The following is a 27,752-nucleotide window of genomic DNA, read 5'->3' on the forward strand; positions in this document are numbered from 1 at the left end:
GTTAATTCTGATTTGGATGGTTATTCTTATATGAGTTATGATTATTGGTATGCGGATGATAATCAGCATAAAGTACTGGATAATCTTCAAAGCTAATGAAGAATTTCATCAACACATCTCTAATGCTATATACCAATATCTATGTTGTGTGACAAATGATAAGTCCTCATTGATAAGGTATGGAAGGAACCTACCATCGGCCATGGCATGCTCGCAATTGACTAGCCTCAAAAGTTTCCTAGTGGGAAACAATTGCATTTGAGGCAAAGACTAGCATCATGAAAGATGAAGTCTAGACTCCCATATAGAGTTCCATGTAATCTTTTATCAGTGACTCCACCTTAAGCTTCTAATTTGATCCCATTCTTTCCATGACTGACCATATGCAAGCAAAATTCCTTCTAGGAGATTGGCATACTCAAAATCTTGCGGATGATCAAATTGCAAAAGTTAACCTCTTGCATCTCCAAGTTTCATTGAACATTTATCATCCTACAATCATAGTTGGGCGCAAACTAGTTATCCCTGTAAATTCTCTCCATTCACAGATAATGAAAACATATATTTCTGCCAAATATTCCACCACCTAATTGAGTCAAGAAAACCAGTCACTAGCACAAAGTTGCAATGTTAATTTCACTAATTCAAGGAGTAATGGAAGGAGTAATTGGTAGATGTGGCTCTATCTTGTTTATAACAAATCCATCTTTTGGTTTGTCTCCCTCGTTCAAGGAGAGAAACAAGATTAGTGCAATGGTCATACATGGAAGTACTTAATTAAGTTACATGAATAGGAAAATAGATGTTTAACATGACAAGGGAAGGGACACAATTATGTGTGCTTTTTGAGAATGCAAGGAACATGCTAGTGATAAATTAGCAACAATAAGACTTTTGTTAACTGTTGTTACGCCTCATTTTCAATCTCATCGAATGTTAAAGCCTTCCAACATTTCATTGCTTGATATAATAGTATTTGTATAATTTTGCATGAAATAGTTATATATTTTGTGGCACGAAGAGTCTAGGATAGAGCTTAGAGTTATAGCTTGCCAAGTTGGCACACTAGCTAGTTGATGAGTATGCACTGATATGAAACCTTCTTGAGCAACTTAAGATGTCTTAAGTTGGTAGTTACCCTTCTTTTTATTATTATTATTATTATTATTATTATTATTATTATTATTATTATTATTATTATTATTATTATTATTATTATTATTATTGATAAGATTGATCATTTACATCCTTTAAATGTGGATACATTCAAGATAATCAAAAAATAAAATATCTCTAAAGTGATTAAGGATCTCACGCAAGTCAATCCAGAAACACGATTCAGAGTGCTCCACGTACCCGCTCTATGTTGGCTGGGACTTGGGCCATTTGCATAACATTACTGCCTTGTCATCCAAGGTGACTCCCTCATGCAGTCCTCACTTTAAACATAGCAAGCTTGGACAATTTGGAAAGTTATAATGCCTATATTTATCAAAAAAAATAAAATCAAGTTGCTGAGTTGGCATCCAAACATGGAAAGCAGTAAATGGAGCTATCATTTCTTTTCATAGTTCCCATGGTCACACGGAAATCATGCACATTGCTGCTCTTGTGGTTTGGATTTCGTCAAGCCAAACCCACCCAAAAGAAAGTTGGAAAAGGAAAACAGCAACATCAATGATAATGAGAATGACAATTACAAAAATAACAGCAAGAACGAAATATAAATCTATTGCTCACATAGCAAAATAATTATATTCAATAATTTTTTTCTGCCGTCCATACCACTGTTTTCCTAGAATGTGATCATGATGAAATCATGGTCTGTAACCCCTCGCTCTCTCATTGAAAAATTAATAACTTCCGCTCAGCATGTGTTCTAAGAGGCCAACAGTGCAGCAGATTGGGTGGCTTCCTTCATTGCTAGCCATTCCGACGATTGAAGCTGGCGCCCTAGTGTTTTTTGCCCCTGAGGCTTGAGGAATGTTCTCTTTTCTGACTTTTTGGATTGTACTCGCATCAGAACTGTGTGATTGCCCGCATGTACCAAAAAAAAAAAAATTGATAACTTGGGTTTGAAACTAAAAGTTAAATCAGTAGCTAATTAAATGAAGCATCACTTACAAGCATGATTATAATTGCAATAAAAAAAGAGTACGATAATAATACATGAAAATAGAAAAAGCAAAAATTAATTTGAAAGGATATGTTTGATGATAAAATATGTGCTATCTTTTTTTACTCTCTTCTAGAACAACAAGATAGAGTTATAGTTATCAATTTAGTGAAATTATAGTAAATTATTTTGGGAATAGCTTTTTAACTCAACATAACATAATAAGTTTAGGATGATTTTTTTTTTTCTCATTTATTTCAAATTCCACCAATCTCTATATGATATAAAGAGATCTTTCCATCCCAATTTCATCCCCTGCAACTGAAGTATGTTATTCTCCCATCTAACAAGTAGCAAGCACCTAACAATGTCTGTACTTCATCTTTTTTATTATTTTTATATATCTCTACAAGTCAAATCACATGCTTCAAATGTATTTTCTAATATTGTGACTTTCTTGTCGACATTGTGATCGAATTTACAAATGGAGCTTTGATCCCATCTCCAGCTGGCCCACTAAAGTTGGTATGCATTAAGGGGTGTTTGATAGGGAGAAGTTGGGGCCTCAAATAAATTGGTATATATTAGAGGATGTTTGTTTGGGAGAAATTGGAGTGAGAATGAAAATGGGTTACACTCATTCTAATTAGTTAATTGAAAAAATGTCATTTCTGATTTCGAGTATGAGATAGAGTGGAAATGATTTAATTTCATCCCAACTCTTCTCTAAGCATCTGAATCTCCGTTCTAAATCTAATCACGAAAAAAATAATTTGGAAGATATGATCATTCTAATTCTTATTTCAATTTATTATGATTTCAATTTTGACTATGAACCAAACACCCCTTACATAAGTTTCTTTTCTGTTGTTCAGTTTTATGCTATTAAATGTAGGTTCTTGTTGTTAATTTTGATAGAAGTTTGAAAACAAAAACTAATAAAAAAATAATAGAAATGCAAAACTCTATCAATCTCATTAAAAAAAAAAAAAAATCCATTGTTCTAAATAAATAGGTTAAAGTTGAGCCTCTTGTAGTTTAGGTTCCTTGCTTCCAATTTGCTCCAATTGAAGTTAAAAATCTATGCAGCCGAGCAACTTATAGCTCGGTGAGTAAGATCAAAGGAAAAATCAAAAGTTGTGTGATCCAGAGATCGTCCAATTTTGACTTGACCAGTTAACAACCCACCTAAATCCAGGCCCATATGATGTTCAGGGAATCATGCTGCAATTTATATGGCTAATTATACTAACATCATGATCTTTTATTCTTCATATGACATTTTCTTTCATTTTGTTTTGAGCCACAAACACTAATTTTATTACTAGCAGGCAATAAGTTAATTCAATGGGGGAGCCTTCAAATTTTGAACATGACATGAAGGGTATGATTAGTAGGTTCAAATTAACATAATTTTCTTTAAGCCCAAGACTTCAGCAAATATTAGATTATTAAATTTCATCAAATTCATCCTAGGTCTCTTTTTAGCTTGAGTAGTGTCTCCCAAGGCCTATCAATTGATAATTTCTTGTCTTTAGGCAATAAGAATGAGTAATCGTGCACCATTTATTATTCATCAATTTTTTCTAGGAATTTTATAGATTGATAAAATTAAGCAAGCCAATGAATGGATCGGATATCGGTCCGAACTCAAGCCCATTGAAAACTTTGGGTTCAGATCTAGGTTTATGATTTTTAGGCCCAACCTGATCCAGTCCCAACTGATTAATTTCTTGTATACATAGTATTAATTTCATTAATATACTTTTCAATCTTTAAGCTCTTGGCATGTGAGATTATGTTCTATAAATTAATGAGGTAGAAAGAATAAAGAAAATCATATGTTGGATCACGTTTGATTGTTTGTATTTGATTTAAATTAAATGTATACTTTCAATTTTTTTTTATCAATCATTGTTATATAATTAACTATCAATCATTGAAAGCTAGACTTGATCTGAGCCAATACAACTATTAATAATCTATCCAAACTAGGGGTGTGTATAAGTCAGATCTAGTAGATTTGGATATATACCCAAGATTAAATTGATTTAAATTACTTTGCCAAAATCAAAAACTAAACCAAACAAATCATCTACAAAAATTGTCTGAAATAAATTCTAAAAATTCGGTTCAGTTCATTCGGTTTATCAGATTAATGTTTAACAGATTGGGCTAAATGAACTAGACTAAGTCTAAAAATAAAAATTATATTTTATATATAAGAAAAAAATAAAAAAAAAGATAAAAATCTGAATTGTATACATGCACTCATATGAGTCGAATCATGTCGGGTTGGATCGGTTGGGTTCGCGGCTAAACCTTTATGTATGTCCACCGTACGCTTGCACCATAAACTCAAAAGCTTGAGTGCTTGACTGCCCATGTCTAGATTTGTTGTTAAATGAAGTGTATATATTTTATGCTTTGAAATTTTCATCATTTTCCAAGGTTTGTTTGGTCTATACCACAACTCACCTGCATCATGTGAACTAATTGCATAGAAAGTACCAAAGTCATTATTCTAACTAGGTTTGGAGTGGTACTTTCGTTCTAGGTCTCATCCCCAACGTGAGGAAAGGATCTTGAGGTTTTTTATTTTAGATCTTGGTCATGTGGGTGGCTTCCTCACCCAATAAAAGAAGTATCGACAACAAAAATGGAGTAAAAAAGAATGCTCTCAGGTCCCATCTCAGCTACATGCTGGAGAAATGTCTTTCTTTAACCAGCTACCATCTAATCCCATCTTTATAACCAGTGTAACCTTGAATAACGATCTAGTGAGGGTACAAACCCCCCCCCCCCCCCCCCCCCCTTCTCTTCTTTCATTTATTAAATAACTTTGTTTATTTATGTCTTTAGATTGGTCCTTATATTTTATAAAAAAAGATTCAGATCATACCTTTGGTGCGAATGGACGATTTATCTTATTTTTGTGATATGCACCGTTGGATCACATGATAACTACTATAAAATTTGTACAGATAGATGAACAAGAGTTTAGTATTTTGAGTATTGTGTGATGCATGATCCAACAGTTGATGCGTTAAAAAAAAAAAAAAAAAATCAATCATTCATTCATTCGCATGAAAGAGAAATCCTAAACCCTTATAAAAAGAGGGAAAATGGAGCAGCATCATGGAAAGAACATATTCCAAATCACAATAAATTTTCTTTATTTTTTTCTCAAAAATTTTACAAAAACCTATTGCAATTGCATGGGCCAAACGAATGCAACCTAGACTCTGTTTGTAGTGCAATAAGTTTTTTCTTGACCGACTTACGAAAAGCCCAAGCAATTCTTGTTTCCTACTTCAACACTTCCAGCTGGTTTTTGCTTGTCATTTTGGGGAATGAGGTGACCTCCATCATTTTCATACAATTGTGGACACCATATTGATCCATTAAAAACCATGCTTGCTTAGCTTACTCCAACAAAAGTCAATTTCCAACTCTTAGGTTCCCAAAGTCAAGCTTTGGTTATAACTACAAAAAGTAGCAAACGACATTTTCTTTCTATCACCATTAAATAAGCTTGGTTTGATTTTTACGCCATCCAAGCAAAGACAGCATTTCGCAGTTCTTAATTCCTGGTGGAAGACTTTGGTGCAACTGTTAGCTTGTTCTGTTGTTAATTGCAGGCGAAGGACTTCAATGGTCGAGTGCAGATATAATTGAAATAGACTGAGAACAGTCAGGTCAATTTGCTGGAGTTGGTCCCGGTGCACGGTCCGTTGAGAGATAGACTTATAGTTGCATTGATATTAGGTTTGAGAACTCGAGGCATATTTGTTCAAAGAGAGTTGGACCTCAGAACGAGAATGAAAATGAATAAATTTCATTTCGATCATTTGATTTTTGGGAGTTTCATTTTAATTTCGATTTCGATTCTGACTTCGATTCAAGATAGGAATAGACATATCTCAATTCTCCAAAAATCCAATTCCGATATTTCTTTAGTACTCAAATTCTATTCCGATTTTGATTTTGATTCCAATAATGAACTAACCATATCGAGCAGTATGATCATTTCGATTTTCATTCCAATCCATCTTAATTTTGGTTCATGAACCAAATATACCCGGATCTATTCGTGACTCGATGAGTCATATAACATGTATATTTTATCGGGCAATTGGACTTTTCTTCGTCGGTGTTGCCGCTGGCCAACTTGCAATTGTTTGGCATAACCCCCATGGACCAGAATGGACGGCAGTTTGGAAGATTAGGTTAGATTTTCCCAACGCTGGGTGGTTACGTCACAAGCTCCATTAATGGGGCTACTGTTGACTTCCTCTCTGCTAAACCAAAGTCCTCGCATCAATAGATCCAAACCTTGGGGGTAGTCCCCGTCCAAACAAATACCCCAAGAAAGAGTATACAAATAGAGGAGGGTCTCCTCCCATAGAATATCTTGCCATTTTAATTGGATTGGCATGGCCATCACCATCAGAAGATTTAAATTTTAAAGTATAACAAAAAATTATATTATATTATATTATATTATAGCATTAGAGGGAGCATAATTCGCTTTGATTCTTTGTTTACCTGGATTGCCATGTTACATCAATCGAAGAAAGCCTGTCACGAGACGAATCTTGTGAGCCCTTGAAGCCACTTGTCTTGAGCCACATGCTTTGTTCCAACCATCTAAGGAAGGTTGTTCTTGGCCATAACATAGAGAACAAATCTCCTCCTTTTTTATCATAGAAATATCAGACCAAAACATTTTTATAAGAAGAAGGCGGCTATTTCTATCTTTTTTTTTTTTTTTTTTTTTTTTTTTTTAAGGGAGAGATTTGTAAAACATGCACTAATTCATTTAGTTAATTTTCTTTGAGTTCATGTTAGGATCAACCTAATCCAATAGTTAGATTTGGTTGCACTAGATCCAAACTTATTAGATTAGGCTCAAGTCTGTTGAGAGTAAGTCAACTCATTCGTAGAAGAGATTATATTATATCCTGTACTACATGCATCATATGATCATGCACACCACCATCATAGCCACTAGTTTTTATAGTTGACTCATCGAATGCTTATCTTGTTGTATAATATATGGTGCACACAGTGTAGGATATAGTTTTTTCGTTGACGGGGCCTTCTATCATCCCATGTACATCGAATAAGATTTGGTTAGATTGTTACGTTTGGTGGATTCCATGCTATCGGTTAAAGACATTGAGAAAAGGTTGGAGAAAATATCCCTTGGAAGCTCGGAATAGGAAGAGTGGGGAAACAACAAAAAGGACATGAAACGTGGAAGGACACTTCAAACGCAAAGATATAACGAAGACATTTTGCTGCAAGCAAACAAAACCATTTTTAAAAAAAAAAAAATCGTGATACCAAGACATGGGCCAACATTTGTTTAGTTAAAGAGGTCAACACCCAAAAGATAAACCCAATATATATATATATATATATATATATATATATATATATATATATATATATATATATATATATATATTCTTTTGTCTGTATACAAAATATTTTTATTCCATGGTAGATATATATTTTACTGAGGATAAAAATAATTTAATATTATTTAGTCATTCATTTCTTTCTTTGTTTAAGGATAAATAAATGATTTCATTAATAATCTCATAATTGCTAATAACGTTACGCCCCTCTGTATATCCATCTAAAAGGGGCATTAAAATTGAATCCAACTCTTGCCTCTTGGAAACCTAGGATCCCATTCTCCGATGAACTACTAAGATACAATTTTAATATTAGTTATATTTTTTTTGTGTTATTAAAGGAACTTATTTACAATGATATTTCTACATTAATTCTAGTTCTTTTTGATAGAACATGAGAAAATATAAATTTTATGTTATTCTTTGAAATATTTTTCAAAAATTTACTATATAAAGATATTTAATATTTTAAAAATTTATATAATTCATCATTATATTATACTTATGCTGCAACTAAAGAGCATTGTTGTATACCCATGTAATTTAATATATTTTGAATATTTTATATTTTTAATGTATTTAAATTTTATCATGATTTAACCAACTTAATGGTTGCACAATGACCCAACCTCTCGGCTAGATCGGTTTGTACTTTGCATTGCTGGCTTTTTAAAAAATAATTAGTGTAGCAATTATCAAGAGATACTTTTTTTTATTGAGAATTTTCATACAGCTCGAAATGCTAGCCCGACTTACAAGGTGACTTCTTTAAACAAGAACAATTATAAAGCATCAAATGATTAGATGTTTCCCTTTGTGAATTTTTTTTTCAAGGCCCTATGATGGTAAGTGAAAAATTATTTATAGGTTCCATATTTGTTCTTAATTTACTTTAAAATGGATCGCCATATATAAAAAAAAAATGAAGTTTAAATTATGGAACCTCCTTCCCAAAAAAGAGTGTTGGAAGGAAAAACTAAATAATAGCCAATTGGAATGTATTGGAGTAGAATTGTATCTCAAAATATATTGAAGTAGCTACATGGACCTCCTTTACATTATTGACATGCATCGCTAAATAACTATGATTATATATAGATCCAACAATATACTAACTTTATTTAGCAACCAGAACAACCACTGTTTGAAATTATTATTATATCAAAATTATATCATTGATATTGGGATATTCTTTATGATGTTATATTTTTGTCACATGATGGAAAGATACTTGATTGGGCCTTCACATGAAATGTCAACCATATACTTGATGATACTATTAATGCCAACTTTACTTTTCTATCACAAGCATTGAATTGACGAGCACAACAAAAAGAGTTTTCCAAATAAAATCTCTCTCGGTATCATTGAGGTGGCTCTAATTTTTTTTTTGGTAGTAAGGTGGCTCTAAATCTTCGATTTTTTTTCGTAAAAACATATCATCGATGGTTACCTCCACCATCCATTCTTCTTTTAATTATCGGCAAGGCGGCATGATTACACGACCCTGAAATAGACACAACAATCAGTATAATTGCATCTAATATATCATATGATTGAATAAGAATCAAGCTGAATCTCAGATAATCGAATCTAAATGGTTAACAACACAAGAGACGATCCAATCCGTAATACTATTTGCTTTTCTATAAATATGAGCAACGATCTATTCTTAAATCTTAAACTATATATGCCTGTAATTTGTGCTGCAGAGGATTTGTTTTCTTCGAATTCTTTGAAGTGACCTAGTTGAGCCGATGACTAAAAAGAAAGGGAAAATTGCAGGCAACTCTGCATGATGTGAATGGTCCCATTATTGCGAAGGCAATTGGTGTCCACAAAGCATAAGCTTGTCGTAGTGGGTGATGAGCGCATACCACTCTTTATTGGAGGGGTTTGAAAAAGCCAGTGTCTCCCAGCTCAACACGTGGGGACTTGTCCCTCTATGCCCTATCAGTCTATTATAAGGAATATTCTGCTTATCTCTCACATTGTCCAATTGATAGGAAATTCCATCCCGGTAGGAGTCCAACATTAGCTTCATCCTTGCGTTTTAGTTGCGAGAGAGAGAGAAGGAAAGAATTTTTTGTGCTTAGATATCTTTTTTTGTTAAATCAGATGAATCATATAAGTCTAGCACGAAATAATCATAATAGTCAGAAAATAAAACATCATGAAATAAAGAAAGGGCACAGTGAGCATATGTCCATAGTACATCACCTGAGTGATCAGCAACAAAGAAGACGATCCAATCCACTGTACTATTCACCACTTGATAAATATGCCAGATGTTCGAAGAAGCACAACCTTTCAAAGTTCTCCAAGCATTGCATAATAGGGATGAACAGAAGCCATCACAGCTCACCCTCATAACCAACTTACAGCAATGAAGAGTCCCCCTCGACTATGATGCGATTTACTCCGAGGGTCTGCCTCATGTATATGATATCTGCTTAAGATGCTCGAAGCTCCATCCCAAGGACAGTGACATCCACTAGATGGCTTCGGTCCTGTATCACAAAACCAGCATCTCCCTTGCTGCCAAAGACATTGCTATCAAAGTTAACCATAATAACATCCGGAGGTGGGGGCTCCTAAGTGATGAATATCCTGCAAGTTGCTACAAGAGCAGAGTGGGGGCTTTAGAGCAGTTATTTGTTATTTCCCCTTTTTGCTTTTTTCCTTTTTTTTTTCCTTTTTATTACTTATTTTATGTTATAAATAATCTTTAAAAATTATTTTTTAGAAAATAATAGAAGAAAAATTTTTTTATTTGTCGAAAATAAATTATCTCGAAGAAAAACAAACATGAAACTAACAAGATCCATGAAGTACACTATCTCAAAAAGAAAGAATTATCCAAGCAATGACCTAGTGTTCCAGGGCATACGGGGAGACAAAATAATGGAGCAATTTACCAGATACGGAGCTGCTGAAATCAAAAAATTCCAAAGGTAGATAAAAACTGTTATAAAGATAACTGGATACTAAAAACAACAAAATTATTTCTTACAGCAAAAAAAAAAAAAAAAAGGTCTATGCTAGTGCTGATGAAGTCATTCTTTGGATTAATATTCTGATAATTTTCTCCTATTCTTGAACTCCTTTCTACTCCGTCATTATTGTGGCAAACAGGACCACACTAGCAAATGTCTAATAAATACAAGAGCATCACCCAATTTTTGTCTATTATCCACCATCTATTAGATCTATGAGGACAAAGAGAAAAGGACGGCGCTAATGTACATAACCACAAATTATAAGACTGAGCGACCCCATAGGAAAATAGCTACCTTGAGTATAGTGGTGCTAATTCTATTCACCTAGTCCATCGAGTTCTATGTGGTGGATCATGTGACAAGTTCTTGAAGAGTATGATTAGAGCACTAGGGTTCGGGTTCTTTACATCTTTCGCATGAAATAATGGTTGATCTTCTTTCACTACATTGATTGTTGATTGCGCTTCACATGGATCTCAAAGCACTCCAAACTCCATTTATTTATCTACATAGATCTCTAAGCAACCATTGTACAATCGGATAATGGATTCGTGCATAGATAAATCCTTATTTCTATGAAATATACAATCTCTGTCTAGAACACTATGAGAGTCATGTCCTCCATTGTTCACCAATGTGTTAAAGTTAATTTTCCTACAAAAGGAAAGTAGATTTATAACACAAAAAGAGCAGAAACATTTAGAAGCTTGCATCAAAAACACTAATTCAATATATATCGAGATCCTCTATCGTACTTAAAAAGTATTGCAAGGTACTATGCATATTGGGAGCCATTCATCTTATGGTGGATGGTTATGTATGTTTTGTCCAAATTATTCAAATATTTCTAAAATTTATAAATTCCTTCTTTTTAGTATTTTAACACATGCGCGATCGTCCATCTTATGATGGACGATGCCTAACCATTCACCGCACTCTATGGTACTTTTTCAGTACCGTAGAAGATCCGTTCTTATTTAATATTTTAGTACCTCTTATTAGAAAAAAATAGTGCAACAAAGTGGAACCTGATAACCCATCAATCCATCCAAATTGAAGAAACTATGGAAGCACAATATGATATCATAGACTAGAGGAAGTTAATAGATGAAGGATGCCATAAAGAAGATCCCAATTATCCCATGAGCCACAAACTTTACGCACATATTCTTTGAAATAAAAATTGATGACGTTAAGCTCATGATATAATTAAGAAGGCTAGCTAATTGCCTTTTCTCTTCTCCCACTATTTTTGCGTTAAGCTCATAATATAATTAAGAAGGCTCATTGCCTTTTCTCTTCTCCCACTATCTTTCCCATTGCTCATGAATGGCCTAAAGATCAAGGCCTGAATAATTACCAAGCTTTTAATATAAAATACCTTAGCATGTTCTTTAAAAGTTGTTTTTACCGTGAAAAATATATTTTGGACCTCTTGAATGAAGCACAAGGATTGGGAACATAGTCAATAGATAGAACTATAAATATTGTAAACATAATAAACATATAGAAACATTTTAGCGGCTTATGGGATATTGGCCTGATATAACCTATGTTGTTAGTTTAACAAATCAATATATGTTCTCCTAGAACCACTCTTATGGAGGCAATGGAGAGAATTCTCATATATCTAAAGGGGAAAATATTTCAAATGAAAAGGAATAGACTACTGGATTTTATATCTTCATTTGCAATAATCTTAACTACCTAGAAACACAATAGTATTCATTCTCTAGTAGAAGTAGGATTGTGCACCATGCCCTCTATTGCATGTCAAATAATTCAAATAAAGAGTTTGATTAGAGATTTCGGAGTCAAGTAGTTTTTGCCAATGAAGACATTTAGAAACCATAAGCTTGCTACTATTGAGAATGTCTTGATTTTACAAGCTCTAAAATATCAAGTTCAAATCAACTTCGTACACCAATTCAAGTCCAAATCAACTTGGGATATCAGTTATATATTAGCCTAATCTAATTATTAGAGGAATATTAGTTCGAGTCCAAATCGACTCTATTATATATATCTCTTGCTACCGTAAAGAAAGAGATCAATTGGGTGTTCTAGAGATTGGGTGTATTGGGAGTTTAGATTTGTGAGGAAATCTTATATTCTATAATCTTCATTTTTCTTTCTATAATAAAATTTTTGCATTATTTCTACTTATGGACATAGATCAATAAAATGAACCATATAAATATCACGTGCTCTTCTTCTTCTTTTGTTCTTTTCTTTTTTTTTTCTTCTTGTTTTATTAATTAATTCTCCTTGTCGTAGCAGCCACTCGTCTTGCTCCTAATCTAGTATTTCACAGATGAACAAAGCATATTGAAATTACTAATATCACTTTTCCAGTGGGAAGCTCAATCAAAAATAATTAGTACTCGATATACGCACAACAATGGTCAGCTAGCAGACGTATATAGAAGGCTAATAAAAGGATTTATTAAGTCGGGGACATCAAATTTTGGTGCACTAGCTTTAGTGGCAACCTTGGAACCAATCTATTGACTGTGCAATAGATGGAAACTCCATGGCATGATTTATGTTGGGGTAAACGGATCGATCCTCAATTTTTATCATATTTCGACTGTGCATCAGCTGATCATGCGGTTCCGACTCTTCATCGATCGACTGAGCGAACCGTTCTGACTTACTGTCGGCTGACCGACTAATATCGACTGATCGATTAATGATTTGGCTACTACCGATCGACAGTGAACGACTTAGATCGTCGGCATAATAGAATTACTAATCGACGGTCGCTCATAGATTCTACCAATATATAGTTAGTTCTACCGATATATAGTCGGCTAATCTGCTCAACATACCATAACTATCACAAACAGTTATCAATTACGTGTCACGACTATTAAGAAGAATTAACGTTCCATTAATTCCATATTTATGGTCCGATAATTTAGCGTCATAAAAAATAGGTCGTGTGCTCGATGGTTATACTAGAATCATTTATAAAAAAGAAATAAGTGAACAGTACTGGTAGGTCATCTCGGGATCAGAATTCTATTATTTTCTATATTCAAAAATTATTGTTCATCAATTTTTTTCTTTGACTTAAGTATTGAAGGATCTTTTTCGAATATCAATTCGATCTGTGTAGATGCTATCTTGCAGGTGCTCGTTTTTGATAACAGATGGGAGTTGATCATAATATTTTATTATTTTATGTTGGAGATTACGGAGTTTATAGAAAGCATACGGTAGAGTGTGATTGATTGCCTACGCCATGTCTTATTTTTTTTTAATTTTTTTTATTTATGTACTGTTACCCTATAGGACATACCTTGTACAACTCAATCAATAAAAATAAATAAGGATAGTTTTACCCAAAAAAAAAAAAAATAGAGTAGATAGAAAAAAATATCATAACAAACATAAGTACAAGTACCCTTATCGTCGCATTGATTGAAGCAAGTAAATCAACTTCTCCTTCTTTTTTTTTTTTTTTTTTATAACACACACAGAATTATTGAAATATTATATAACACCTTACCTTATCACTATTTACAAACCAATTATAAAACACCTACTTAAATTGCAAATACATCCTTCTGTTAGCCTGCCTTCTTCTCAACACCATCATTCTGCCATTACTCTTATTATAGTCTCCACCACATTTAAGAAACCGGCCATCCCTAATCTATAAGTGTCAGGCTAGTACAAGGTACATTTTATAAAAATTGACATCTGCTAGATCGATTTGTAAATAAGGATAAGGAGGTTGTTATATAATTTGGATAAAAATCTTAGATTTGATTTGCAAAAAATCTACTTTTTGTATTTTATTTTGCTTCTACCATTTTTGAGACCTAGGATACGAGCCACTAGTTTATGATGTTAGATTCTTATAGGATTACACAGTACAGTTGAATGTCATAATTCTTGGAAGAGAATCATAACAAACATGTACACTAGAACATGGACATAGCAAGTAGGGCTATGAATAAGTTGGCTATCGTCGAGGATAACCTGAATTAACTTGATCCAATCCAAATCAAGATAATTTCAATTTGATCATGAGAGAAAAAAACACCATCTTTCCGAGTTACATAATTCAGATATTTAAAAAATAACAGTATCAAAATTTAGAATCAAAATCTCCCTTGCAGAGGATGCATATATGCATCCGATGGCCCAAATTATTGACTCTCAATTCTAAAAATTTTATTTATATCTATAATTTTAGGCGATAATCTATTCATTTTTTTTCTAAAGATCATCACTACTTCAAAGGTTCTTTAGGGATTGATCATGAGAAAATTATGGTGCTTTTGATTGGATTTCATGAATTATGTGCTAGATAAATCTTAAGTACTTATACAAGATCTAAGAATTGAAACAGTACTTTTTATCTAAGATTTTTTGGATGAGGTCCCGGATTATTGCATCACTCATATCACTATATTTAAGATATCTTCACTTTGGTGATATGCAAAAAAGAAGTGTTTTTTATCTTAGTAATAAAGAAAGCATGTAGCACTTTCATTTATTGAATAAAATGGATTAGGTTGAGACCTAGTCTTCACTATAAAAATAAAAAAAAAAAACAACAACAACAAAGCCAGCATGATCTTGGACATCAGCTACTTACCTCATTATAAATGAAGTTGCTTTGTGTTTTAAATTGTTTGATAACACGCTAGTTAGACTTACTGCTTTCTAATTCTTTCATTCTCATGGAAGGAGACCGCTAGAACTTGTAAGTAAGTAAGTTGTCAAAATTATCTACATCAATTTTTTTTTTTATTGAATGAAATTAGGGGATTAAGTTGAGACCTAATCTTTTGCTAAAATAAATCACAAAAGGCAGCATGATCTTAGACATCAGCCAGGTTACCTCATTATAAATGAAGGCATCTTGTGTGTTAAACTTTGATAACGCCCTACTCAAACTTATTTGCTGTTTTCTAATTATTGCACAAAAGATTTCGTGGAAGAAATCCCATAGAACTTTGAATCATGCAAGTCGTCAAAATTATCTACATCATGATTTGGTTTCTTCAAACCTTAATTTTGTGATCCTGCAACATGTGTTCTCTTTGAAGTGTCAACTTTTAGTGACACACGGATAACATATCATTGATAACATTGACCAGTAATTAGGAAAAGAGTATACTCCAATGTCAGACAACCATGATAGCATATATAAAATATCCTTAGCAAGTTGGATAAGATTATCTATGTATCATTAGCAAGTTGATACAACTAAATCTCGTCAAAGGGGTGGTGGTGTAGGATGCAAAACTGGCACATTTAACTTCATTTTCTATTTCAGAATTTTCAAAGCCATCAAAATGACTCAAAATTTTTGAATGGTGGTGATAGTTTTGGACTTTTTTACAGCAATGACTGGAAAGAGAATTGAGTTCACACAATGATATATATAGCAAGTGTTATGAAGGTTGATGGAAGGCACACGCTTTCTTTTTAACTTGGACTAGCTTTCTTGACTCACCTGTCCATAAGTGAGCGAGTTTGAGTCATAAGAAGATCGCTTCAACCCAAGGGTACTTCAATGGGAAGCAACATATAATTATTGACCGGAAGACTGACAAGGGTGAGCTGCCATAATTTTCCGCTTGTTTTGTCTTTGTTTATAAGAGAGAGAGAGAGAGGGATTAAAAAAAAAAAATCAGGATGGGAAGGAAAGAAGAAGAGAGAAAGGGAGAGGAGGAAGAGATAAAGAAGGATGAGAGAGATAGGAAGGTCCCCATAATTGGTTAACCATGCAAGTTAGACCCACCAAATCAATGAATTGGATACAATAATAATCAAAATCTACTCAGGGCCGTATTTGATTCATGACTAAAATCATAAGCAGAATTGAAATAGAAATCGAAATGATCACATCTTCCAATATATTTAGTTTGTGACCAAAATTAAAATTAAAATTAATATGGCATTTGAATTGTAAGATAGAGTAGAAATTGTGTTTTAGGGATTGGAGCATTTTTTTTATTTTTTTTTTAAATTAAAATTAGAATAGAATTCTTTCTAACTAAACTATTAGAATAGAGATCATTTATTTTCATTTCCATTCTAAAGTCCAACTTCTTCAACAAAATCTATATTTAAATCAGATGCAAAGAACAAAACAAAACCAAGCGTCCCCATTAAAAGCTTGTAATAAAAATAATAAAACAGATAATAAGGAGGAAGAACTATAAAAAAAGTTAAGTTAGTTCTTTAAACTTTGAATAACTATCTCAAAGATTGCTTTTATGTTTTAAAGTGAGTTATATTTTAGATCCAGACCGAATTTAATGATTAAAAAATCAAGGTGAACTTGGACCCAGCCTGGATCATCTCATCTCTTCAAGTGCCCAAAGACCATGTCCCCTAATCAATTATATTATAGCTTGTGACAGATTTGATGGGTACGCAGCCCTTTTTATATTATTGCTCCTCTTACAAAGGTCCAACGTTTCACCAACTTGAACTGTCAGCAAGGTATGCAGAGGATGCATGGCCTTATAACTTTTCTCTGCAAGATTTCTACGTTATTTTAGCAGCCACCACATCAAGCATGACCAATAACACTTTCAAATCAGACAGCCATGTCCTACCTTCCTCAATACTAAATGAAGCCGTCCCCAAAGATATCAGCAACCAAGTAACTTGCACAACTCAACCATTAGAGTTTCATTGCAACTGGATCACTTGGGAGTAGATATTCTTTGATGAAGCCATGTCAGCTCAAAATTATGCATCCTTCGACCAAACACGAGCTCTCCCTTCTCCCCAAGATTGATCTTAGAACTTTTTGAATATTCTTATATTCCTGGAACATGTCAACGCTTTGAACGCGTAATACCCCACCTTTTTTTTTTTTTGTTACAATGTTGGAGTAGTATTTTAGAGAGTGTTTGATTGAGGAAGTTGGATTCTGAATTAAAAATGGGAATGAGTGATTTCCATCCTATTTATTTTGTTGGGAGAAGTCTGAATGACATAATTCTTCAAAATCTAATCCCGACTCTCTTTTAGTATTCAAATCTGAGTCTGATTGTAGTCACAAACTCAATGCATCAGATGATATAGCCGGCGTATTTTAATTCTGATCATGAATCAAAAGTATTCTAAATGCAAGAGGAAGACGGAGAGCAAGTCATGTTTGAATTATGGTAGTCTCACTTGGGTAAATGGGTAGGCTAAAGCTTGCAGGGTACAATGCTGGAGCAAAGAAAAGGTCTGAGGACGGAAGGAGTCTATGGGACACCAAGCCAAACTACGACCCGTCAAGAGGGTCCAAGACCGAGTGGGATGGACTTCGTCAATCCAGCGCGTTACGGTCGTTTGCTTGCCGTACCCATTCACAACGCCGTGAACCGACTACCCCTATACGTGTCCATACCTAACGTTTAGCATCTTATCCCACCAGCATTCTTAATTTTTTTTTCTTTTAAAAAGATTACAATTTTTATTGTTGGGCATCATAACAAAAAATAAAGATTAATGATAATTGCTAGATGGTATGTAAATATTGATCTAACAGAATGAGTCCAAATCTGATTGGCCGTATTCTAACTTGACTCTCTCTCTCTCTCTCTCTATATATATATATATCATTTTAAAAATTGAGATGCGGCTCTCTCTCTAGTACGTGCAATCTTGCTAGATTAGGTCTATTTGGAACAAAATCTCAATTGTGCATTTTCTATATAAATTTTATTATTTTTTATTTTTATGGTTAAATCTTATCTAACAAATGTAATTTTTCATATTTTATATAAAGTATGAGCGGTGGATCTTCTATGTTAACCTTGAGAGCCTAAAAATCTCTACCGATCTTCTATTAGAAGGCTTCCATCTGCTTATCTTTTAATAGAAAATCTTAAATAGAATTTATCTTTGAGGATTTGCTTGTTGTTTTCTAACCCTTCTCTTAATAGGAGGACTTAGGTGGGGTTTATCTTTTAGGATTAACTCGACGTTTCCCACCCCTTGTCCTAATAAAAAAAAAATTTCTTAAAGAGAGTTAATCTTTTTTGTTTAACTTGATGTTTTCTAACCTTATTTAAAATTAAAAAAGAGATTATTTTTAAATAAGAGTAGAGAAAGAAGGTTTGCCTGAACAAGGAATGCATTTCATTTAATAGGCACACATAAATTTAATAGTTAAAAGTTTTTTATCAAATTAAGAAATCCAAAGGTCATAAAAATATCCCGGACTCTATTTTGGTTAATCCTTTTTATATCTTTTCAACATTTTTATTTCCTTTCATGGCATTTCTTCGCTCCTCAACTCTCACGGCACACTCTCTCTCCAATTTTTTTACTAGCCAACCATATCTCTCATTTTCAATTTGGTATTGAAAAGGATCATTATTTTTGCTCCTTTTTTTTTTTCTTTTTGCATATATTTTGGTTTCTACTCATATCATGACGTGATGCAAGATTTACATTAGATCTATACTTTCTAGGATGAATAATTTCTATTTTCAAAGAAAGGCCTTTTAATATTATGAGTGCATAGAAAATCTAATTTAATTTTTTTTTTCTTTAGTAGTGATCTATATCAAAGTTATAAAAATTTATATCATTTTTGACCATAATCTTGCATAGCTATAGCAATGCTACCGTATATATCTCAATGTTGCTTTTTCCTTCTTTGCATTTTGCCTTCAAGATAATAATCCTAGTTTTAGATCATGATCTTGAATTGTATAGCAACACCAGCATGCATGCATGCATACATACATACATATATGTGTGTGTGTGTTTGTGTTTGTATGTATGTATGTATGTTATTTTTCCTTCTTTGCATTTGGCCCTCAAGATTATAATCCTAATTCTATACCATGATCTTGAAAAGCTATAGCAACACTGGCATGCATATCCCAATTTTATCCTTTCCTTCTGTGCATTTGGCCCTTAAGCCCTTAAGGTTGTAATCCACGCTCCATTCTTGATTATTGTAGAAACTTATCGAATGCGATACCTAATATTTTATTTTATTATTATTATTTTTTGATGTAAGAATGTGACAGCCAGTATTGACCGTCGCAATTTAACATATAGTGCCGGCTTCTTCTGAATTTATTCCAAATGGGATTCTACATTTCGTTTTTCTCAAAAACAATGAGAAATAACAACAATGATTACAAGAAGCCACGACAATGGCGATAAGAACAAGACCTCATAAAGTTACGTATTCAAGATTTTACTAATGCCAGCGGTTTCAAGTGATTACACATAATATATAGTTAATAGTTGCTATTTGCCCAATAGTCTTCCACTATATTCCTTCGAATCGAATATTATTCACTTTCCTGTAGTGTTATTTGATTTTACTATCATTCATGATTCACATTTCAAAATAACAAGCTTTTATTTAAAGAACTTTTTTTTTTTAGTCTGTACAAGAAGAATGATGAAAAGCTAAATTAGTGATCCTTTTTTTTCATAGAAACTCAAATTTTTTTTGAAGAGCATGCCCCAAGGCTTTAATAACATTAGTCCCTCTATACAACATGCACCCTCCAAAAACATTATTTTCCATAACTACGAAAATAATGACCATTTTTTATCTAGTTCAACCCTTCTAACTCTTCTAGGAATCTAATTATCATCATCATATTAACCATTTAGCAAAAAGATGACATGTAATAATGATAAAAAAACATCACTGACAAGGAGATATTAATTATACAATTAACAAATCCAAAATGAAGATGATAACAAGAGATAGCTAAATAATTACCATTTGTTTGATGGTTTATACGATGCAACACATTACTTCGATGGACGTTTTGGTCCAGAATAAAAGACACAACCTAAGGCTAATATCCTACTAATATTATTCTCTTGGGCTTGGAATAAGGCAAGAAAGGTCTGGCGCTGCTTCCTTGTAGTTATCATCCCAAGTCTTCCAATCCCTTTCCGCGTTTTAATTTCCTGGGTGGCATCCCCCCCCATCCCCGCAAGTATAAAAAAGGGAGGAATTGAACCGCCCATCCCACAACCACCTCTCCTCCCTCACCCAATTCCAAGCCTTCTCCTCCTTTAATTCCATTTCCACCTTCTATTTCCATTGACCTTATTTCCTTGCTCCTATTCCCGTTTTATTCCCTCTATTCCAACTGCTGGTCAAAAGCCATCCTTTGCATTTAGAACTTTTTGGACAGTGTACTGGGGGAGTTGGAAATTAAAGAGAGTTTATATATAGGAATCCTAGACCCCATAAAAAGCGGTTTTCTAGGGGAGTTGGGATTGGAAAACAAAGTATAAGGGATAGTGTTATTCATGTTATTTTAGTATTTTGGGTGGTGGTGATACGCGGCTAAGTAAGAAGACAAAAACCTTTTAGACGAAGGTATCGGGGGAGCACCCCACCTTCCAAACGGCTATAATTGTAGGGAGTTTTAAGGGGGGAGAGAGAGAATAAAAGAAGGCTAAGAGGCGAGAGGAGAAGAGAACAAAGAGAGCAGTAGGAAGGGATAAATACATATACATATATATAATATATATATATATTATTATTTTGTGGATAGAAAGAGGAGGAGCGGGGGCCGGAGATCGCCGCCGGGCGGGCTGATCGGAGGACCTTGTGGGCTTCCGTCGAGCGGCCGCATCGCTGGGCGGTCTGATCCGGCGCCGGGGATCTCTGCCGGAGGGAATCCGCGGCGGGATTTCGAGGAGAAAGCCGGTCGATTGAGAAGGATTTAAAGGGAAAGAGGAAAAAAAGGAAGAATCTTGGGAAAAGTTTTGATTTCGATTGGTCCACCATGCCGGACGGCGGGTACTACAATTCCAAGAAGACGGACGACGTCTGCGAGGATGTCTGCGGCGAGGTAAGTTTCGTTCTACGTCTGATTTATTTTTTCTGCTCCATTTTTTTGGGGGGTTATAGATATATTTTTGCTTAATTTTTTAGGGTTTTTGGAGTAGCTGGTTTGGATTCTATCGGTATATATGTTATTTATTTGATTTGCCCCTCCGAACCCCCTGCAATGTTGTATGCTTTTCATTAAAATTCCGATCTTTTTATGCTTTAATAGGTTTGTCCCCTATCATTATCTCAATGAATCATTGTTGGGGCTTTGCCCTATCCGTTTCCATGAGAAAAAGGGGGTTTTGTCTCTTCTTTTCTGTGGTTTAAATTAATAAAAGTTTCGATTGAAAAGTTGTGATTTTGGGGATCTATGTCAAAAAGGAACTCTTTTTCTTCCTATTTGAGTGCTACTTTCCAGGCACCCGGAGCCTGTTATTGTTGCCTAATTGGATGCTTACTGTTATTTTTTAATGCCATCTGGATTCGTAGTGTCCTAATTTGATTAGGATTTTGAAATTAAAAGGGTTCTATGGAAAGAGAGTTGTTTAGCAAAATTCAGTCTCTTATGTGCTTGTGGTGTTTGTTTAATCCGTTTGGTGATGATAAATATTGATTGACTTACATTATATCTAAATTTGCAGCAGACTACAAGAGCAGCTCTGAGCATGTCAAGGCTCCGATGTGCCCTTCGGGGTTTCGATTTGAAGGCACTGTTACTTCTCCTTGTGGGTGTTCCATTTCTTATCTTCATCATCTATGTACATGGCCAGAAGATCACCTACTTTCTGAGGCCCCTGTGGGAATCTCCCCCTAAACCCTTCAATACCATCCCACACTACTACCATGAAAATGTCTCCATGCAGAACCTTTGCAAGCTCCATGGATGGGGAGTTCGGGAAACTCCAAGGCGCGTCTTTGATGCAGTGCTCTTCAGCAATGAAGTTGATATCCTTGAAATTCGATGGCATGAGCTGAGCCCATATGTTTCAGAGTTTGTCCTCCTCGAGTCCAATTCTACATTCACTGGTTTGATGAAGCCACTCACCTTTGCAAAGAACCGACATCGATTTAAGTTTGCCGAGTCCAGGCTGACTTACGGCTCTGTTGGAGGGAGATTTGTGAAGGGGGAGAATCCTTTCGTGGAGGAGTCTTACCAGCGAGTGGCGTTGGATCAGCTTATCAGAATAGCAGGCATCGCTGATGATGACTTGTTGATCATGTCTGATGTTGATGAGATCCCAAGTGGCCACACGATCAACCTTCTGAGGTGGTGTGATGATATTCCTGAGAAGCTTCATCTCCAGCTCCGGAACTATCTATACTCATTCGAGTTCTACCTTGATGACAAGAGCTGGAGAGCTTCGGTTCACAGGTATCGAGCTGGGAACACCAGATATGCTCATTTCCGCCAAACAGATGACCTATTGGCCGATTCTGGGTGGCACTGCAGCTTCTGCTTCCGCCACATCAAGGAGTTTATATTCAAAATGAAGGCATACAGCCATGTGGATCGTGTGAGATTTGCCTATTACCTAAATCCATCAAGGATTCAGGATGTTATATGCCAAGGAGCAGACCTATTTGATATGCTTCCAGAGGAGTACACATTCCAGGAAATCATCGCCAAGCTGGGACCGATACCGAGTTCATATTCTGCTGTCCATCTTCCAGGTCACCTACTTCAGAATGCTGACCGGTACAGATATCTCCTGCCAGGAAACTGCAAGCGTGAGAGTGGCTAAGTTTTGTTAGTGGCATCATAGGTTGCTTGCAAATGCTACAGAGAAGGTGCACTTAGAAAATTGATCTATGGCTTTATATTGGAGATGAGTATCTAACTTGGTTGGATGATTCTTCTGTGGAAATGGGAAAGCATGTGTGAGCTCTGTTCTTATATGTGCAATAGATTTTGAAGATTTATTAGTATCAACACATGCTTGCCTGGGACCCATGTATTTGCCAAGGAGCTCAGTGGTATACCATGGGAGATTATTCATCTTTTTTTTCCCTTCCGATATGTGATATCACGCTGCTTGTTGTACAATGCAAACCGAGTGAGTTTTGAAACTTTTACGCCCTGGGAATTTGTTTTCTTCTAGAACTAATTTATTCATGAATTTTTCTTCCAGCCGGCCTTGATGTTTTATTGACTCTGAGATTGTACCAGCTGATTTACTGACTCTTGATATGGTGACAGTTCTGATTAAATTATGGGATTACTTTTTAGCAATCCAGTTATAATTATGGTTATGATTGCCCTGTTGCAATTAACACAATTCACTTTCCATACGTGAGGAATGCATCAACAAAAATTTAAGGAATCAACAAAAATGAAATTAATGATCTAGTTGGGATCTGTATTAGAGGGTCTCTGTGACTTCAGCGACCTGGATCATTTCATGCAACTTTACTGAGGTTGTGCATGTTAAATAGAACTTGATTAACTGATGCTTACATCTATATGCAAGGATGAGAAAACACATCAAAATACACCACAAAGAAATTGCCCTATCATTTTGATTCCATTTTATAAAATCTTTTTCCCAGTAGAATTACATATTTGTCTTTTGCAATAGGATTGTTCACAAGAAGTCATGGAAGACAGGACTGGTTGAGTCACTTCCTTTGTAGAAAAGATTTAGCAATGATTCACTTCTTTTCGACCTGCAGTCATCAGTGTTCTCAAGAGTCCACAAGCTTGTGCTTCCATTAGCTAGAATTTTGGTTGAATAAATTTCATGATCTTTCGTCCTTGGTTTTTCCTGGTATTTATTGCTGCAACGAGACTTTTGGATACTAAAGCCTGCATTGGTGGGCATTATCTGGTCAGGCTTTTAAAGGATGCATAACAACATGTAAGCTGTTATTTAGACCTGCTTGTAGCCATCAAGCTTTGCCTGTATTTGTGATCGGCTTGTATGGATCATTAGTTCGTATCAAGGTCTGAATTTTCTGTCAGAACTTGCTTCATTCTTCCTCTGATCTTCATCTGGATTCTGTTCAGTCTTCTCTTTTCTAATTCTTGTAAGTGAATCAGAGCCCCTTAACCTTGTTATTGCTGCACATCATAATGCATCAATTGAAGGCAGGAAAAAATAGCTCATAAATGAGTTGTAGAGCTGGGGATATCAACTCTGTTATTGAAACTGCAAGGATAAATCCATATCACCTGACTCTCCTCTTTGAGCAACTCATATAGTTGCACCGTTGTTGGTTCCAAGCTAACTAAATTGGTACCGACAGGTGTATTAACTAGCAATCTGTATGGAATGATACTTCTGTACAGTATCAAACCACAACATGGCAGAACCACAGGGAGGGAGAGGGCGAGGGCTGGAGAGGAAGTGGAGGGAGAGGTGGGAGAGAAAGAAGGGGAGGGAGGACTCACTTAGCTGGGCTTTGATTGGTTTGGATGGGCTTCGAGAGCTTCATTATGAAGGAGAGAGGTTAGAGAGATGTTGGATCCGGAGGAGGGCTTCAAGGTCTTTGCTACAAGGGAGTGAGGCCAGATTCTCTTTGACGGCTTCGAGGGCTTTATAGGCTTCGACAACAAGGGAGAGAAGCCAGATCCGATGACAAGGGCTTCGAAATCCTGAGAGAGAGAGAGGCTGGATGAGGCAGGAGGGGGGAAGGGGGAGAGAGCAGAAGAGAGGGTTTCGAAGTATCTGGAGGGAGAGTTATCTTTTTGAAGAAAACCCGTAAACCCAGCCGATAACTGACCGATTTGGTTTGATACACTCTGAACCAGCCGGTTCGGCATGGTTCACCGGAGCTTGATTGGTTCAGCATGTGGAAGTAGTGAAACAGCAATAGAATCATAGGATGATGACCACAATATGGTGATTATATGGATTTGTTTTCTTAGGAGTGGGAGATACCCAAAACAGGTTGATGATTACAGTATAGTGATTATATCCATCCCTTGTTTTTGTTCTTTTGTTTTCTCATATGAGCTAGGGTTTTTAGTTCCCCAGTATACTTTTGCTGAACAAAAAGGATATAGTTAATATAATTCCAAATCTGTCCTTTCTAACAGTGCTTTTAGGTGTCGTATGGACACTCGGATTTGCCATCTTTGCAAAACATACTGGAACAACCAAACAGCAACCTGTCCATTGGAAGATAATCTGATGGTAATAAGCATCTTTCTGTTTTGTTTTGTTCCGTCTTTCTCTATTTTTGGTTTTTGCGGGTGGGTGGTGGTGGTTGTGGTGGTTATTGCTTTCAGAACTCTTTAGTGGGTTGCAACTTTGAGAGAGTTTATTTCTCTGGAGAAGCCTTGGCATTAGACCTGCTTTTGTTATTATTATTTTTAATTTCTCTTTTCTGTTTGTGCACAGAGTGTTTTAGACCGGTTTATAACCTGTTTTAAATAATGGACCTTCTCTTCTGGACCGTGTCTTTCTTCTCGAGAAGAAATATAACAAGCCAAGTTGTATGCATTATCAAAATGAAATAAATTTCCTCAGAGCAAGGCTCATGAAGAGACACATTAATGTCCAGAGACTAAATCCAATTTATTCGTTTTATTGAGGAGGAGAATTACTATTGTTTTGGATACAATACTATTACTGCGAAAGACTGAACAGCTACTGCTGCTTTTGGATTTTGACTGGCTCAAACAAAATTAGCACCACATCTATCCACCCACCACCACCAACATACAGAGAGATGAGCTATCCTCTAACCCCATTCTTTGTCATCTCAGGAAAATTTCGTCGTTAAGAAAGATTTATGGTAGAAGTCCTTTTCATGGCTCCTCTTTTTCTGCTGTTAGTGTCTAAAAACTAAAAGATGCAATGACTTGACCCTGAGTCTCCCTGTGAGAAGACTTGGACTAAGAAGCTATGGGCACAATTTTCCAGTAAGCTATGGGCATACCTCTGGATACACATTGTCGGTGGCATGTTGTCTTTATAGAGCACACTCGTCAAGGCATTCAAATATCTGCCCAGATGCACACAATGAAAAGTGTTTCCACAAAGTGGTGGATGCCCCATCTCACTTTCTTGCTTTCTTGGTTCCAGTGGTCAAAAGAAAGCTTCTTACTAAGCAAGTTCTAGCATATATTTGAAAGCAGAGAACCTAGTACTAGAAATTCCTGTGTCCCCTCTTATGGCCAGTGATAGGATATGTGTGGTCTAGTAATAAAACAATATTCAGTCTAGAAATGAGGTTAAGTGAACTTTTTGACGGTCAACTTGGTGCTATCTCATGACAAATCCTCTCTCTGGATGCTCATTTGTTGGGCTTCATCTAGCCATAGGAACATTTGAAACAAGGTATGGGAACTTTGCTAACCTAGTTGTTCAATCCTAGTCGTTTATTCTGGGCCTTTATCATTAAAAGATGTTTTGATGCATGTCATGATGGACCCCATTACAGCCAAAATTCCAAGTCTATATCTTGCATCATGGTAGGTAATGATCCTACCCTAGGCCTTCTCTTGTTTCTGTTTAAGAGTTGAGAAATCAAATGCCGCATGTGTGACATACATCTGTAACTTAAGATATTCCATTTTTTTCCCCTAAAGATCTGCATAGTTGAGGCAAAGTTTTTCAAAACTGAGGACATATGAGTTGAACTTTAGAATAAAAATAGGAATGAGTGATTCCCATTTCAGCTCTTTGATTAGAAGGAGCTTTATTTCCATTCTGATTCTAAGGGAGAATAGGAAAATGCCCTACTCCCTCAAAATACAATCCTAACTTTCTCTTAGTATTTAAATCTCATTTCGATAATCAAACATTTGAAGGGATATGGTCATTCCAATTTCCATTTCAATCCATTCCGATTCTGATCGTGAACTAAACACACTCTAAATGGCAAGATGTAACCCAATCACCATTTTCCTATCATGATGAAGATTGCTTGGAGCTTTTGTTTGTGATCTTTGGTCCTCCATGCATGCTAAAATTCTGCCCCTAATTTGTCTATAAGGTGCTCTATATATAACTTTTTTTTTTGTTAATTTAGATACATCCCAATTATTTTAGCTTTTGCTCAGAGGAGAGAAATAAGGTTCCACAAACTAAATGTGAGTCCTTTTATTTCGCTCAAAGCTCCAGCAGACTTTTTCACAGCGTGGTTAGTTGTTTCGGTTTTTAAATCCTTTCTCATTAGGCTCTTGCTGTGGATCATTAAGTTACAAATCATCATGGCACCACATTTATTCACTTAAACGACTAGATCGGGAAAAAGAACGAGAAATGTTTAATAAGGTAACATCCTCTTTCTTTCAAGAGGCTTAGATACCGCTATTCCTCGTTCCTGCAGTTCGTGGTTCATCGAGCTCTTCCCATGAATCTAAGCGAACCCAGATGTACACAAACTTCTAAAAATATAATGAATATGACTGTTTATGACACATCCAAATTTCATCACCAAAACTAATTATGTTTAAAAAACTATAGAAG

At 35.2% G+C, this 27,752-nt stretch overlaps 1 protein-coding gene across 2 annotated transcripts; it reads left to right on the forward strand.

Moving 5' to 3' along the window:
• The first annotated feature begins 20,511 nt into the window (after positions 1–20,511).
• On the forward strand, positions 20,512–23,464 carry LOC105038775 (uncharacterized). Of its 2 annotated transcripts, none has more exons than XM_010914668.4 (2): positions 20,512–21,355; positions 21,978–23,464. In XM_010914668.4, exons 1-2 carry the CDS (start codon positions 21,290–21,292, stop codon positions 23,076–23,078), a joined length of 1,167 nt encoding a protein of 388 aa, XP_010912970.1. In that variant the 5' UTR covers positions 20,512–21,289; the 3' UTR covers positions 23,079–23,464. The 2 variants fall into 2 exon arrangements, with proteins under 2 accessions (XP_010912970.1, XP_010912971.1); XM_010914669.4 differs by having other exon boundaries at positions 21,981–23,464.
• Positions 23,465–27,752: the final 4,288 nt, after the last annotated feature.

The sequence above is a fragment of the Elaeis guineensis genome, chromosome 1 (assembly GCF_000442705.2).
Source record: "Elaeis guineensis isolate ETL-2024a chromosome 1, EG11, whole genome shotgun sequence".
In the NCBI taxonomy this organism is placed as follows: domain Eukaryota; kingdom Viridiplantae; phylum Streptophyta; class Magnoliopsida; order Arecales; family Arecaceae; genus Elaeis; species Elaeis guineensis.